Raw genomic sequence first — 15,177 nt, 5'->3', positions numbered from 1 at the left:
AATAACCTGTTTGATGATTAGCATTTTAAGGTACATTAAGGGGAAATGTATTCAGAGAAAACTTACCTCTTGCTTTATCTTAAAAGTACTGTATTTAGCCCTATTTGATGGAAAAAAAGATAAAGCAGAACTCTTCTGTTGAAGCCCAGCACAAGTTAGTTTTGAACACGTTTGCTTGGCAATACAATCCACAATATATGTCAACATAAACACGTTTTTTTTTTTTCTGACAAGAAAGGAAAAATACATTTTTCGCAGATTTTATTTCTTGCTCCAAAGCGGTCACTCACAGCTTCACACGCTGTCATCCATTTTGTCAACATGATTGCAAAAACCTCAATTTTTAACTGAATTTTATTTTTTTAACACCCCTTTTTACCCCACCCAGTTATCACTCTTTCACACACTGCATTTTGAAATGAAGGACATTGCTTTTTTTTTTTTTCCACACTTGCAAGCTTCTATTTACTTTGGAAACGCCACATTGTCCGTCATGATTTTATGACCTCATGGGGGGGGGATGTTTTATGACCTCGTAGGGAGGGGTGTAACAAACGCTTCAGCAATAAGACGTTGTATTAGTGAGCTTTAACAGCAGGATTATTGATAAAGGCATCAAAGTCTGGTGCACACAATCACAGCGTGGCAAATCCGGTTGGCGGGGGGGAGGACCACCCCTTTTGTACCTCGCCCGCTGTGATTCTTTTTTTTTTTTCCCCCCACCCCTCGGATGACACCAGGATAAGGAAATTAGAGACGATCAAGCGGGAATGAGCAAAGCCCTTGCTATTATCTTATGTTAGGTTATCACCACAACATGAATTACCTCTCCATTATTTAAAAAAAAAAAAAAAACTTTTTTTAAAAAATTACCTCTATAATTAATGTCAAATTGTACTTGCCCAAAAAAAAGAAGAAAAAAAAATATCACTCCAAACGTAAAACAGTAGTGGTGCGCATGTTAGGCCACAAATTAGCAGTCGTGCTGTTGATTATTTACATGTTTTTGTTGTCTTTTTATGGTTGATGTGATGATGAGGTTGACCCCCGCAAACTGCTTGGTTGTGTGTGTCTTGGTAGAATCACCCTTCTTATAGAACTGCAATAACTTTAAGGTTGGTGTATGGGAGGGGGGGAGGGGAGGCTCCCCATTGGCTGGCAGCAATAGTGCAGCTCCAAAAGTTCTAAAATGACTGTTGGGGGGGAGGAGGGGAAAAAAAAAAAAAAAAAAAAAAAAGTAAAAATGGGCCTCCTTCTTTGAAAGAGTCTTCAAGCCCATCAGTCAGGTGGCGGGTGCGATGGTGCGGTCACGGTGGTCTTGTAACACTTAACGCCGTCAGGTTGGGCGTTGGGGAGGAGATGGGGGGGGGGGGGGGCGGCGTCACTGCAGGACCAGGCCAACCTGCAGAGAAATAGCGCATCATTTGGGGGGGCGTGATTAGAAGTGGACAACTATTTGGAGGGACGACACAAAGAAATCGGCCACTTTGGCCATTTTGAAGTAAGTATAGTCAAATACGGGATAAAAGGCGATCATTATGGGGCTGCATTTCAAAATGGGCCCCCGTTTTGGCGACGACGCTTTGTCATGGACCACCATTTTGGGGAAGGCAGTGACAAACGGGGTGCAAAGACTGAGGAATACAGTTAGAAATGAGGAATCCGGTTCGCTTATTGCTGCATTTCTCCAAAATAGACTATTTCAAATTTTGTTTTAAATCACACTTTAACTTTACATGCTCTGTAATAGACTCCTCCACCCCCAATCAAATATGCAAAAATTTTTCCAACACAATGTATCTGTGATTTACTACACTGTATTGAAATAGTGCAATTTGGCAAGAAACGATACCTTTTCTGAGCCCATACTGGGACACTTCCAATTGTAAAGGTAATACTGTAGATTGCCATCGCCGATGCCGAACTTGAGCTTCTCCAGGAAAGTCTTGTTTTCCATGAGGTCCAGTGCGTTGAAGACGTCAAAACCTTTCTGTATGAGAAAAAAAAAAAATACATTCAGCACATTCAGATGATGTTGATGGAAAAGGACTACCGTAAAATCTGGCCTAAAAATCGCAACTTTTTTTTTCCCCCGCACGCTTTCAACCCTGAGGTTTATGCGGTGACGCGGCTGATTTGTGCATTTTTTTTCCTCACGGACGGAAGGGGGCACTCGAGCAGAAAAGGTAAGAGTGAGACTGGTGAAATATATGTGCCAAGGAAGTGTCCGGTGTCTGTCCGGCCCTGTTAGCGCTGCGCTAGCGTGTTTCTACCATGTTTCAGTGATTTTTAACAATATGTTTTTGTTTTTAACCTGCCCTCTTAGCGCGGCACTTGTGTTAGCATTGCGCTAGCGTTGAGGCGGTGCTAGGTTCAGCGTTAGCGCAACGTCATTAGCGTTAGAATTTGCACGGCGGCGCTAGCGTTAGCGTCAAACTCTTCGTGTACTGTCTGGACCGGTGGAATATACCTGCCGAGGAAGTAACTTTACTGCTCTGGCCCAGTTAGTGCTGTGCTAGGGTGTTACTGGCATGTCTCAGTGATTTTTACCAGTATGTTTTTTTGTTTTTAAACCGATGTCACGGTCTGAGCGCTACCCCGTGCTGAAAAGTCCCCTTAGGATTAATGCACATGCGCGTATAATTTTTTTAAATTTTTCTACTTCCGTGCCAGTCATGCTTCTTACGCGTGTTCATTTTCGCTCCACTTCCGCCTGTTCATTTTATTTTCGCTCCACGTTCATTTCGCTATGGACGTCTCACAAAGCCGAACACAGCGAATGAAAGAATACAGAAACAAATGTGAACGTATTGTTTGAAACGGAGCAAAAATGAACACGTGGAAGCGGAGCGAAAAAGAACACGCGTAAGAAGCATGACTGGCACGGAAGTAGAAAAAGTAGAAAAATGTAAAAAAAAAAAAAATATACGCGCATGTGCATTAACCTGAAGAAGACCTTTCAGCACTGGGAGCGCTCAGACAGTCACACTGGCCATGTTAATGCGGCAGCACTAGCGTTAGCACAGCGGCGCTAGTGTTAGCATTAGTGCAGTGGCATTAGCGCGGTGGCAAGAGCGTTAGCGCAGCACTAGCGTTAAAATCTCTCTCTGTACTGTCTTTTTTTTGTAACTATCTCATGTTTCAATGTTGGTTTTAACTTGCGGCTTTTATACGGCTGCGGTTTAAATATGTACCAAATGGTATTTCCTTTACAAATGTACTGGGTGAGGCTTATAAGCAGGTGTGCTGTGTAGGCCGGGAATTGCGGTACATATACGCGTTCTATTACGCACCGATTTGGCAAGAATGAGGGCGTCGGACATGAGGTCCAGCAGCGGGGTGGTTGTGTGAACGTTGTAGAAGGAGTACGCGGCCTTGAGGGTGCGGTGCACCGGGTGGTTCATGATGGTGGACGGCAGCGTGTAGAAACTCAGGAAGTCCGTCACTTTGCCCTCGTTCTGCCAGGGAAAGGATAAGATATTTACACGTTGTCAAAAAGTTTTTGGAATGCTTCACTTCTTTCTAACATTTGTGCGACGCTTACTGTCAGAAGACATAATCCGAAAACTTTTTTTTATGTTTGTAGCAAATAGTTGTCTGGAGTGTCTGCCCACGATAGAAATAACAGTACAACCTCGGTTCTCGACCATAATCTGTTCCAGAAGGCAGTTGGAAAAGCAATTTGTTCGAAAACCGAATCGATATTTCCCGCATTTGGGTACAGTGGCTGCATTATACACAATAACGTGCGTTGTGGATCAGCTGGTTGGGCCGCGCACGTTGTTATTTCGGGGTTTTTTCGCAGTGCGTTCGAATTCACAATAAAAACGTGTGTTGTGGGTCAGTTGATCGGGCTGCGCACGTTATGTTATTTCCGGGTTTTATCGTGGTGCATTCGAATTCACAATAACAACGCGCATTGTGGGTCAGCTGATCGGGCTGCGCGCATTATCTTATTTCCTGTCGCAGGCGTTCGTGTACCGATTTTCTTTTGAAAACAGAAGCAAAGAAAATTTTCAACAGAGACGTTCGAGAACCAAGTATTCACTGTACTGTATATTTGTATTAACTTTAATGTGCATTTTAATATTCCATGACCCTTTATGCATGTTACTATATTTACATTTTTACAAAGCAGACTGATCGGGTGACAACATTCGCATCAGGGCTCACCCCTTACACTGTAATTTTACTAACAGGGTTACTTTCATTTTTAATGCTGTGTCATCATAAATAATGACGTGTCGCTCATACAGCATCATTAATACGATTAGCACACTGTGATGTAATTATCATATATTTCTTTGATGAACTGTTATATTATCTGGTTCCCCTTACCTCCACCAGGTACGTGTCGACGATGTTGTCGCGGGGCAGCAGCCAATGGGACACCTCCTCCTGGTTCATGACGGGCACCAGGTTGAACTGGCTCAGGTACTCGCGCAGGAGGCGGCACACGGCCGGCACGTCCTTCTTGGTCATCGGCCGCAGACCCGACGTCTTGGGGGCCTGTTGGTGAAAAGAGGGGGTCCGTGTCGGGTAGGCGAGCTAAGGGTGTGTGTGCCTAATAAAGAGGACGGTGAGTTTGTGCCGTCGCCCAAACGAACCTCGGGCAGGCGGAAAAGCTTCATGGTGCGCTGCATCGTCATGTTCCTGCTCAAGTGGGAGAACTTCACTTCGATCAGTTTGCGAGAGTTCAGCGAGCGATGCCAGTACCTGCACACAAAAAACAAATCCACAATGAGCACACGCAAACCCGCATGGGCCGCCATGATGTCAGCGGTGTTTGGAAACAATCACTAGCCACTGTGAGTTCGCCATTTTATTGTGCTGTTGGAATGTGGAGTGACTTGACTAGTTTAGGTTGTCTATGACATTGGGGTGGGGGTTGGGGCAAGCTACAATGCCAGCGCCATTAGCTTCCCACTGTGCATTTTTTTAGGGGCCTTCGGCACATTGGTATATTAATATAGCAATTGAGACAAGCCATTTACAGTCCAATGTATAGAAACCCCTTATGTGGTTATTAAAGGTCAAGTATCATCCCTATATATATATACACACACACACATTCTAAAATAGATATTGTAATTTAAAAGAAATGTTATTCACTTCTATGTCTATACAAAAAAATAAATATGAGCGGAGGGTGCGTCATCCATGTGCAAAGTTGCGGAAGTCTCATTGGACATCAAAGTGGTCGCCATATTGGCTGCATCTCCTGCCCGTGACGTCATTCCCCACTGAAAACACGCTGTGGCCCCTGCTGTGGGAGACGAACACGCCCCCCTCTGACATGGAAGCTCTTTTCCAAGAAGAAAACCTCTCAAAACCGAGTGAAGTTACCAGGGCAATATTACCCTATTGTTTCGAGGCATACTTAGATGGTATGCGATCACGGCCAAACCGCCTCCCCGTCCGATCCACTTCCGCAGCGGAGATGAGCCATCACGGCCCAGCGCTGCGACGAGCCACTCAGGCCGACAAGGCCGGTGGCCGGCTGCAACGAGCCACCCCGGCGGGAAGGCCGAGCCAGCAGGGGTCAGCCGGGGTGGCTCATTTTCGCTGGCGAGGTCCCTTATCATGGCGCCGAGGCAAGCCGCTTTACGGGGTTGTTCATAGCCGGCGCCGTCCGCGAGTCGACGCAGCAGCCTTCGCCGGCGAGCCCGACACGGAAACAGTCCTATGCGCACATCGACACATTTAGCACGCCTGTCATAAGTACACAAATCTTTTGTTACGTTATGAGAGACCATTTGGAACCCACGAAGCTCTCGTCCTTTGCACCCGTGCAATCCATTTTTCACGATGAACTTGGTCTCTTAGAAACTTATGAAGGGTAAATCCATCCTCCCGAGTGTTCGAGCAATGTCCAGCAATGCAAGAAGCCGGCATTTTGGCTAACACGAAGGAACAACGAGCTACCTTCCCGGAGGTAAAACTATTAGAAACAAACGAGTCCACTTGAGGGCTGTCCTGCCATGTACGTCACTTCCTGCTTCATCTAGAAAACAAATCCCTCGAGAGGATTTTCATGGCGGGAGTTACTGCTGTTTAATCATTAATAACAACATACTAAAAATCATCCATTTCATGCCACTTGACCTTTAGGGAATAAGTGAATGATTCCAAACACAGCCTTCCTTTTTCCTAGTCTGGACCCCCACCTGCAGGTGCCCACGGGTTTGGGCAGGACTACGCCGGCCGTGTACACCGCCTGAAAGATGCCCTGCAGGTTGACGCGTCTGGTGATCTCTCGGATCAGGACCGGGGCCACTCGCTTGGCTCGGAGCTTCTTGTGGACGCACAGGAAGTTGATCTCCACCATTTTTTTTTCACTACAATCAAAAACAACACATTAATAACTACTTTGTCTTTTTGTTTGACAACACTATTATTTACTATTTGACAGCCGCTTACATGTCGTAGATGCGGATAGTCGCGGGGATGGCGCTGATGAAGCCCACCAGTTTCTGGTTGGAGTTGACCCGCACCCCGCAGTGCCACTGCGGCAGCCAGCCCGGGGGCCGCAGAGCCCTGCGAAAGGGATGAAAAAAAAAAAAGATCCAGATCAATAAATGTCACCAGTTACATGGAGGGTGTGTGTGTGTGTGGAGGGGGGGGGGGAGTACTTATTAAAATTGGCCAAGCATCAAAAGGTATGAAAAAACTCACCAGAGCAAGAAATCAGGGGAGTAGTCAAATCGAAACATATTGTCATCATCTTCCACATAATTCTCATTGAGGAGAGTGTAGAGCTCCTTGAGCTGGTTGAAAAAAATGTAATGATTAAACGACATGATTTTTGTTTATTATAGTATTATTACTATTGCAAAACCCAGACACCTGTAGAGTGGACCCTTGCATATTCGCAGTTTGCAGATTTCTGGGGAACCTACACCGTTATTCACAGAAAAATATTTGATTTTTTTTGTGTGTGTGCAGGCCAAAGAAAAGTATTACTTTGGCCGTATCTCATTTTGGTGTTTTTTCCATCCGTTTTTGAAAAATCCTATTTTTACGTCTGTTCATGAATGCACCTCCTTCACGGTCAAAGTCAAACTAAAATGGTCAAGAGCTCGCGCAGCAGAGGGTAATGTTCCCTAAAACAGCTGCGCCGCAAGTTTGCTGGCAATTGATGAACGCAATATTAACGAGAATACCGTGTTTGAGTCGTGGTGGTACATAAAACGTTTTAAAATATAGATTTCCTTTCCCTTTAATAACTGAAACTGTGCGAATGGCTTGTGTTCATATACGTGTGCCCATGTGATGTCACATCAGTTTGTAGGAGCAATTGAGGGTCAAAGGGCACTTCGACAATAGCCAGGCGCCCAGGCTAGCGAGTGTGACTCATACTATCAATAATCCATATTTGAATAATTTCATTTCTGAACAGTGCAAGTATTTTGGGTTCAGGATTGTGTGCTGCATGTACGGTGTTGATGCTTTATAACCTCTCTCTGTTTTAAGTGCTTTCCCACCATCTTGCGGCAGCCAAATCTAATTTCATACACCTTTTAGGAGGATTTATTGGCAAAATTTTCATTATTTGGGTCAGGTCTCTACTCCCATTTTCAGTGAATGGGGGGGGGGGGGTCACTGTACCATAAAGACATGGCCTCTAGTAGTTATTACACATTTATACATGGTAACTACTTGAAAGTGGTAGCTTGACGTTTTACATTAAATTGAATTAGTAAAAAAAAAAAAAAAAAAAAAAATAGTTGTCCTAGTTGAATGATAGTCTTTTCCTGCCTGTGTCTTACCACAGCAGGGTTGCCCAGGTCCAGGGTGTCCCAAGAGAAGCCTTGCGGGAGGCTGTAGGGCTCCTCGCGAATGTGGTCCTTGTCAGGCTCGATGGAGCCGTGCGATGTCACAGTCTCGCCTGAAGTCGAAACACAAGAGCGCTACGTTGTAGTCGTCGGGGGACTCTGGTTAACGTGCAATGTTGTTGTTGGTGGTGGTGGGGATGGGGGTCATACCCAGCTTGGGCACGGGTTGCGTGTCCCAGAACTGGTAGCTCCTCCGGCTGGCCTCCTCCATGGTCTTGGCTGGACCTTGGCCCACTGAGAAGAGCTCGATTGCCTTCTGGATCTCCTGCAGCTTGTCGGCGGGCAACGAATTCACCTGCGGGACAGAAGACACAATGAAGAGAAGGTGAAACAAAGTATTTGGGTCCTTTAAAAACTCTTAAGAGTGAGAGCGCAAATAGTAAAATAAAGAGGAGAAAATCAGAAGGGAGAGAAACTTGCGGACCTTGAAGCTAATAGTTGTGTTCTGTTTGTTCTAACGTGGGCTATGTGTACACAAACGACAGCATTTGCACACAAAGAATATTTTTCCAAATTTAAAAGAGATAATTATGTCCTGGGCATGTGGACAGCATAAAATTAATAGGAAGTACTGTATGATGATAGAAGGGTTTTCCTGATTTTTTGGGATGCGCAATATACTCCAAGACTGGATTATACTTCAAAATTACGGTAACCTCAAAGACCTGTTTCTTTTTAAAAATGTAGTCAACTTTTATATGCAATACATAAATCTATTCTAATGCAGCAATTACAAGTGAATGAAATCAAAGATGTCAAAATTTTAAATGCGCATTCCCCTTTCATTAGCTCCCATCTACCACAATTTACTCCATATTTATTGCAAAAAAAGGTTTAAAACATTGCATCCACTCGTGTATGGGACACCATTTTTAGGTCTTTTCCCTATCTTGAGTGTGCGAATTTGCGAGAATAGGATGTGTATTTGCCAGTTCCCGATAATTACGCTGCATTATTTACTAATAAAACAATCCAGACTTATTGAATACTCAGAAAGGACAGGTTATATATTTTGGCTGTTGGGTGGAATCCTCAATCTTATAAATTAATGACTTTTTTAAGAAATTAAATTAAAGCACCATCTTGCTTGAGTTACCAAACATCATTCAAGTTGGCATTTTTTTCTTACTTTGCTATTGTACATCATTGTACACCACCATCCAAAAATCATGTTCGGTGGATGATTTAAAAGAAATGCTAATTTGAGACTTTTTTTTTTTTTTTTAATGGAATCTATTAATCACATATTTCCCCACACATTCCTTGTTGGTGTGGAACTCCTGCGACGAACCGGGGAGATTTGTGCATTGCTGTATATCAAACAATGACAAGTTGCGCTTTGTCTTCCAACCAGAAGCAGTCGAGCGTTCGAAAAGCGTGAAAATCACGATGAGACGAATTGGCTTCAAATGTCAAGTCGTAAATGTTCGTGCCTTGGCGAGGGGGTCTTGAGAGGTTTCTGTGACAGCGCTGCTCTTTTTCTTCTTCTTCTGCTTCCTCCTCTTCTTCTTGGCGCCGCTCTCATCGCCCCTGTCACTGGTACACAAACACAAAAAGATACAAATAGTATATATGTATAGAAATAAAATAAGGCATTCAACCATAAAATTCTCTTTACCATTATAGAGGCTGTTCGAAAAGTCACTGTGCAATTATGTTTTATTAACAGTTTCGATCCAGAGAACCTCCGCATATTTGCAGTTCAGCATTTGGGTTATCTATCCTCCATTATTCACTGAAAAACTCACCTGTTTGCTGTTTTTGAGCTGAGACCGGAGCTCTGTCCAATATAAAAAAAAAATACATTGGATTGGGACCATGTGGTGGCATTTTGGAGCCAAGTAACTATCGTTAAACTGAGGGGAGGAGCTTTATTTAGAAAGGCCATAGCCTTGTCTAATATTAAAAAAGGTGCCTTACCACCATTTTGGGGCATGTATAGGTGATTTACACTCACCTAAAAAGGTTGGTCCCTGACTCCCTTCTTGACTTGCTCAGTCCCTATCCCATGGTGGGCGTTCAGTGTACATAATATATTTAAATTGTAACAAAATAAAGTACACCGTTACTTTCCCAACATCCAGGTACAATTCTACACTGTGGGTACAAGGTGAAAGTACTCTGATAAAGTGTCAATTATGAATTTGATATATGGTATAGCCAAACGGCTGACTCAGCTGCAGACATCTATTAAATGTATTAGCCTTCTGTGTGTGTGTGTGTGTGTGTGTGTGTGCGTGCACACGTGTTTGTGTTAAGCAGCACTGCATCACTTCCTCTTTAAACACTATCATACCATAATTTCGGGGCTATAAGCCGCAACTTTTTTTTCCCCCACACGCTTTCAACCCTGCGGTTTACGTAGTGATGGGGCTGATTTGTGCATTTTTTCCTAATGGGTGCAAGGGGGCACTCGAGCTGAAAAGGTAAGAGTGAGACCGGTGGAACATATGTGCCGAGGAAGTGACTTTTTCCGGTCTGCCCCTGTAACTGCCATGCTAGCGTGTTACTGCCGTGTCTCAGTGACTTTTACTGGTATGTTTTTTTTTTTTTTAAACCGGCTCTGTTAGTGCGGTGCTAATGTTAGCAATAGCGCGGCATTAGCGTGCCATTTGCACATCGGCGCTAGCATTAGCACGGTGCTAGCGTTAAACTCTGTGAACTGTCTTTGTTAAATATCTCGTGTTTCAATCTGGGCACTTGCGGCTTTTACACAGCTGCGGCGTATGTATGTACCAAATGGTATTTCCTTCACAAATGTACTGGGTGAAGCTTGTAACCAGGGGCGCTCTGTAGGCCGGGAATTGACAGATGTGCAGCCCGTGCAGGGAGAAAGCCATAACCTTAAAAAATATATAATTTTTTTTATTACATTTTCCCCAAAAAATGACTATTGACAACCATCTATTGCGGGGGTGTCAAGCCCATTTTTCTCACGGACCACTTCTGGTTCCGGTTTCCCCCAGAGCGCCATTATGACTGTGAAACAATACAAATATTTAAATCGTCTCATCGTATTTATAGCATCAATTTATGATCTACTTTTGGAATCAGAAATCAAGGGTAATGTCTTTTTCAACTATTCATGTTTGCGAACACAAAAATCCTTGGAATATCTCAACTTCATCATTTATGATGCATGACAATTTGAATTTTTTGTACAAATTTTTACAAGAATAATTGAAATTAACATTCTAGATTTGGCTTTGCGGGCCATTTAAAACCACGTGGCAGGCCAGATCTGGCCCCCGGGCCTTGAGTTTAACACCTGTGGTCTATTGAAATACAACCCAAAAAGATGGAAGAATATTGAACATTAACTAAAGCACGAGAATATCAAATGTGTTTGTAAATGGAGGATGAGAAATATAGTACCTGAATAGGTTTTATAATTTAAAAAATTTATACATTTTTTAAAATTTCAATTTCCTCCCCCCATGAGTGAAGAACATCAAAGAGGTCACATCACATACGTGCCTCCCACCCCTTCCAGACGACTTGCTTCACCTTCGGTCCAGTTTAAATGACTTTACGCCGCCGCCTTCGCGCCCACATAACCGCTTTACGGAAGCCGCACGCGCGTCCCTCTCCTTGTGTCCGCATACTTACACGGGATAATCTCATTATTGTCCAAGTGCAACGGGGGCCCAGATGGCGCGTCACATGACCTTCGCGGGCAGGGCATGACCGACCATGCTTCTAGTCATGCATGTACACTTGAAGCCCGACGTATTAATACCTCCATGTAATGTTCTTTCTTCGTGAAGCCGTTTATTTTATGAAGAGCTGCAGTTTTTCCCCTCCAGATGTAACGTTGGTCATTATGGCCAAAACGGCGCCACTTGAGTTTCATCAGACCACAGAACGTGTCTCCAAAAGTTAAGATATTTGTCTTGGTGTCTCTGTCTGCAAACTGTAATGTCTTTTTTATGTTTTTTTTAGGAGTAATGGCTTCATTTTCGACGAGTGGGTCTTTCAGACCATGTCGGTGCAGGACTCCTTTCACTGCAGAAAATGACACTTTCTTGCCAGCTTCATCCAGCATCGTCACAAGGTCTTTAACTTTTGTTCTGGGGTTGATTCGCACATTTCGGACCAAAACAATGTTAATCTTCGGGGCACAGAGCCATTCTCCTTCCTGAGTGGTGGGATGGCTGGACATTCCCATGTTTATACTTCCATATGATTGTTTGAACAGATGAACGTGGCACGTTCAAGCATCTGGAAATTACACCCAAGGATGAGCCAGACCTGTGGAGGTCCACACTTCTTTCTCTTTCTCAGAGCCAAAACAGAGTATGGCCTTAAGTATATTCCCTGTTGTGCCCTCAATTAACTCATGTCATCAGTTAACTCATCAGGAGCTTCCAAAGCCACGACTTAATCATCTGGGCTTCCCCACGCTCTTTAAAGACCGTACTTTTTGTGTATACAAACTTGTGAGTTGGAAGAAAATGTAAAATTTTCCAAGAAATTCTCTCTCTCATTATTGTGGCATTTAACAAACTGAAATAATTTTGGTGATCCTGACTGACATGAAACAGTGGACGACTAGTCTCATTTCACTTCAGTCAGACCAAAAAAAAAAAAAAAAAAAAAGAAATGTGTGTTTTTGCACACTGTATAAAAACTTTTGGCTTCAACTGTACAAACAAAAAGGGTGTGAGTGAGGGGTCTGGACAATGGAAGACAAACAAACCATTCTGTATGGATTGTTCCATGGGCTTCCACTTCACCACAAATGTTCTCTATGCTCGACGGAGCTTGAAACTGAGTTTCTTTTTCCCCTTCATAACATCAAGCAATACAGTACAGTGTCATGTACTGTTACTCCGGTTTAACTATATGTGTATTTTAATTGTGTAAAGAACTAGGTCTTGTAGGTGGAAGAGTACTGTGTAAATACAATGTACTTAAACAGTGATAATCATTAATAATAATTACCTATACTTCTAAATACATGCTGAGTATACTCCTTTGATTTCAAAATACTTGAAAATAATTCTATTTTCATTTTACAAGGGACTTTTTTGATAAAAACAGACCGCAGGTGTGAGGAGATGCATGTCACCGCTTAACAACCTGTAAAAATACTAATTATTACATTACTATTCACCACTGTATTATGTTTTTGACTCAGTGACAGTCATTTTCTTCCCCAGTCTACAGAGAGTTTATAACACTGCTTCCTAACTACTCTTGGCAAGTTTTTGGTCTGTAATTACCACAAAAAGCAAACGATAGTTGCAAAGGGAGTGAATCACATTATAATTGAAATGAATCGAATTGTAAATGGCATACGCATAGTGAAGCTTGACAGTACCGTGCAGACATTACTCACTACAGAGCACATCGCTGTCCCAACATTTTAGGCCTTAACTCTAAAGCTTGGCAAACACTGTAATTTACCACCATCCACATTTAGCCAACTTTAGCACACCCACCTTCGTATTAAGATCTGTTTTCACATTATTACGAACGAAAAGACCCGTTTTCTGGATTATATTCCAAAGTGTGTTTAATAAAGAGGACATTTAAGATGTTTAATTGAAACAGGTTAACCATGGCGTTTTTGTTAAACGGCCTTTATGAAAGGCAAACATTAAAAAGCGGGTATTTCTTTTTGCTTTTAGTTACAATCCACCGAAAAAGCAAGAAATCATCGCAGACAAAAGAGTTTGACAGCTAGCTTAGGTCGCGAAGCTAATCAGCCCAACGTCAACGCGGCATAGGCGTAGATTCCATTGTGAATGAGACTCATTTATCATAGTTACGACGCTTCACTTTCAGCGTGTCGCTCGATTCAAAGCATCAGAATATATGTTAAATATTCAACCAGGTCGAACATTAGCTTTGTTTTCATCTCGCCTACACCGCCTTGCTCAGCCTTAGCCTTCCAGGTCTTGCTCTGAAATCCCGCCCACTTTTACCTTTCCCGACCAACCACAACGTAGAACATTCGGGCAAACACGCTCCCCAGCCAATGGCGTGAAGGCAAGTGGGCGGGACGCTGTCTCAAGTCGCTAGCTTTAGGCGCTAATTAGCGAAACCTTAACCGGGGCTCAACGCGGATTTCTTTACTTGTATTGCATTGTATTGTATTTAAGCACACATGTAAGGATAAATTTCGTTGATGATCAAGTCAAACCTTTTACTATTATGAAAGAGATAAAATGTGTGAATATGAGTTGTACTATAGTTGTTTCAAAGGGTGTTTCGGCTCGCAATCGACCAAACCACGCCTTGCTAATGACTTGAAATGAAACACCGCCCACTTTTAAAACCACCCTCGACCAATCACATCACAAAACACTCAGGCCAACACGCGCTCCAGCCAATAACACGAAGACAAGAGGGCGGAACATCGTCCACTATTCCCCCCCCACCCCCACCCATCTCCCGACAATCTCGACACGGCAAGCGTGCGATCGCCGTTAACTTTGTCTCGTTATCCCGCGATGATTTTTCTTCCAACGCCGCGGTTCCCGCCGACCGGCCTTACCCATCGTCGAAGTGGTGCTCCTCGTTTTCGCAGTCGCTGCAGTGTCCGTGGTCCTCTACGTCTTGTTTCTCCGGCTGCGTTGCTGTCTCATTCTCATCCGCCATCTTCTACCAGGAAGTGAGACGACAGCGCGGCTCCTCGAGGTCTTTAAACGTCCCTCGTTGTGATTGGTCCGCCGTTTCTGCGTCAGAATCCCCTTCACTCTGAGTGTTAGAAAAAATATATTTAAATAAAATTGCGTATATCGCTCAAAAAGAGCACACATGGAATATTTTGAGTTTTTTTCGAGTATTTAATCAAAATTGAAGATCGCTTTGGATAATTATAATTTGTATCTTTTTGGGGGTAAACACGGTCGTAAAAATGCCGTTCATTGGACAATTACGAGCTGCATGGAGAAATTGTTTCGCATATGACGTAGGCTCGCATGTGTTGTCTCTGGATGTTTGGGCTTCCTCTCTGGAAGTAGATTAGTGCTACCAGGATTTGAATCTGAAATGTAAAGCGGTCACATTTTCAATAGTTGTATTTCAGTGTAACTCGTCTAAAATTCCCCGTCTGTGCCACCGGGCAGGGTTATTTCAGGTTAGAACCGAACACCCAGCCAATCCAGTTACGCTTTCTTAGTATGTGACGTCACGTGACTGAGAAAGCGCAACTGCGATTGGCTGGGTGTTCTGCCTGGTGGCACAGACGAATTCTACACAGCGAATTGTACAAATTTAATTTCAGACAGCGAATTGGAGCAACTTTTGAAAAAGTGATTACTTTACATTTCAAATTCAAATCCTGGGGCACTTATCTACTTCCATATTCCTCCAACTTTCCAAAACATGCATG

The 15,177-nt window shown here is 43.4% G+C and overlaps 1 protein-coding gene across 1 annotated transcript; it reads right to left on the bottom strand.

The window, feature by feature from the left end:
• Positions 1-244: 244 nt before the first annotated feature.
• Positions 245-14,879, bottom strand: nmt1a (N-myristoyltransferase 1a). Its single transcript, XM_061847000.1, has 13 exons — positions 14,723-14,879; positions 14,338-14,540; positions 9,269-9,371; positions 7,986-8,130; positions 7,770-7,888; positions 6,676-6,767; positions 6,421-6,537; positions 6,168-6,338; positions 4,608-4,716; positions 4,339-4,509; positions 3,294-3,458; positions 1,853-1,990; positions 245-1,402 (listed from the first exon to the last, which is right to left on the bottom strand). The coding sequence occupies exons 2-13, from the start codon at positions 14,439-14,441 to the stop codon at positions 1,382-1,384; spliced, it is 1,455 nt and encodes a 484-aa protein (XP_061702984.1). The 5' UTR covers positions 14,442-14,540; positions 14,723-14,879; the 3' UTR covers positions 245-1,381.
• Between the last annotated feature and the right edge of the window lie 298 nt (positions 14,880-15,177).

This window comes from Syngnathoides biaculeatus, chromosome 16 (assembly GCF_019802595.1).
Source record: "Syngnathoides biaculeatus isolate LvHL_M chromosome 16, ASM1980259v1, whole genome shotgun sequence".
Classification (NCBI taxonomy): domain Eukaryota; kingdom Metazoa; phylum Chordata; class Actinopteri; order Syngnathiformes; family Syngnathidae; genus Syngnathoides; species Syngnathoides biaculeatus.
This window is presented reverse-complemented; position numbering and strand designations above follow the sequence as displayed.

Excerpts from the sequence above, each read along its gene's own strand:
- nmt1a (XM_061847000.1), bottom strand. The coding sequence starts at position 14,441 with ATGGCGGATGAGAATGAGACAGCAACGCAGCCGGAGAAACAAGACGTA. Across the intron at positions 6,538-6,675 it reads TCCCCTGATTTCTTGCTCTG|GGCTCTGCGGCCCCCGGGCT; the intron begins GTGAGTTTTTTC and ends TCCCTTTCGCAG. Across the intron at positions 1,991-3,293 it reads CCCTCATTCTTGCCAAATCG|AAAGGTTTTGACGTCTTCAA; the intron begins GTGCGTAATAGA and ends TTTCTCATACAG.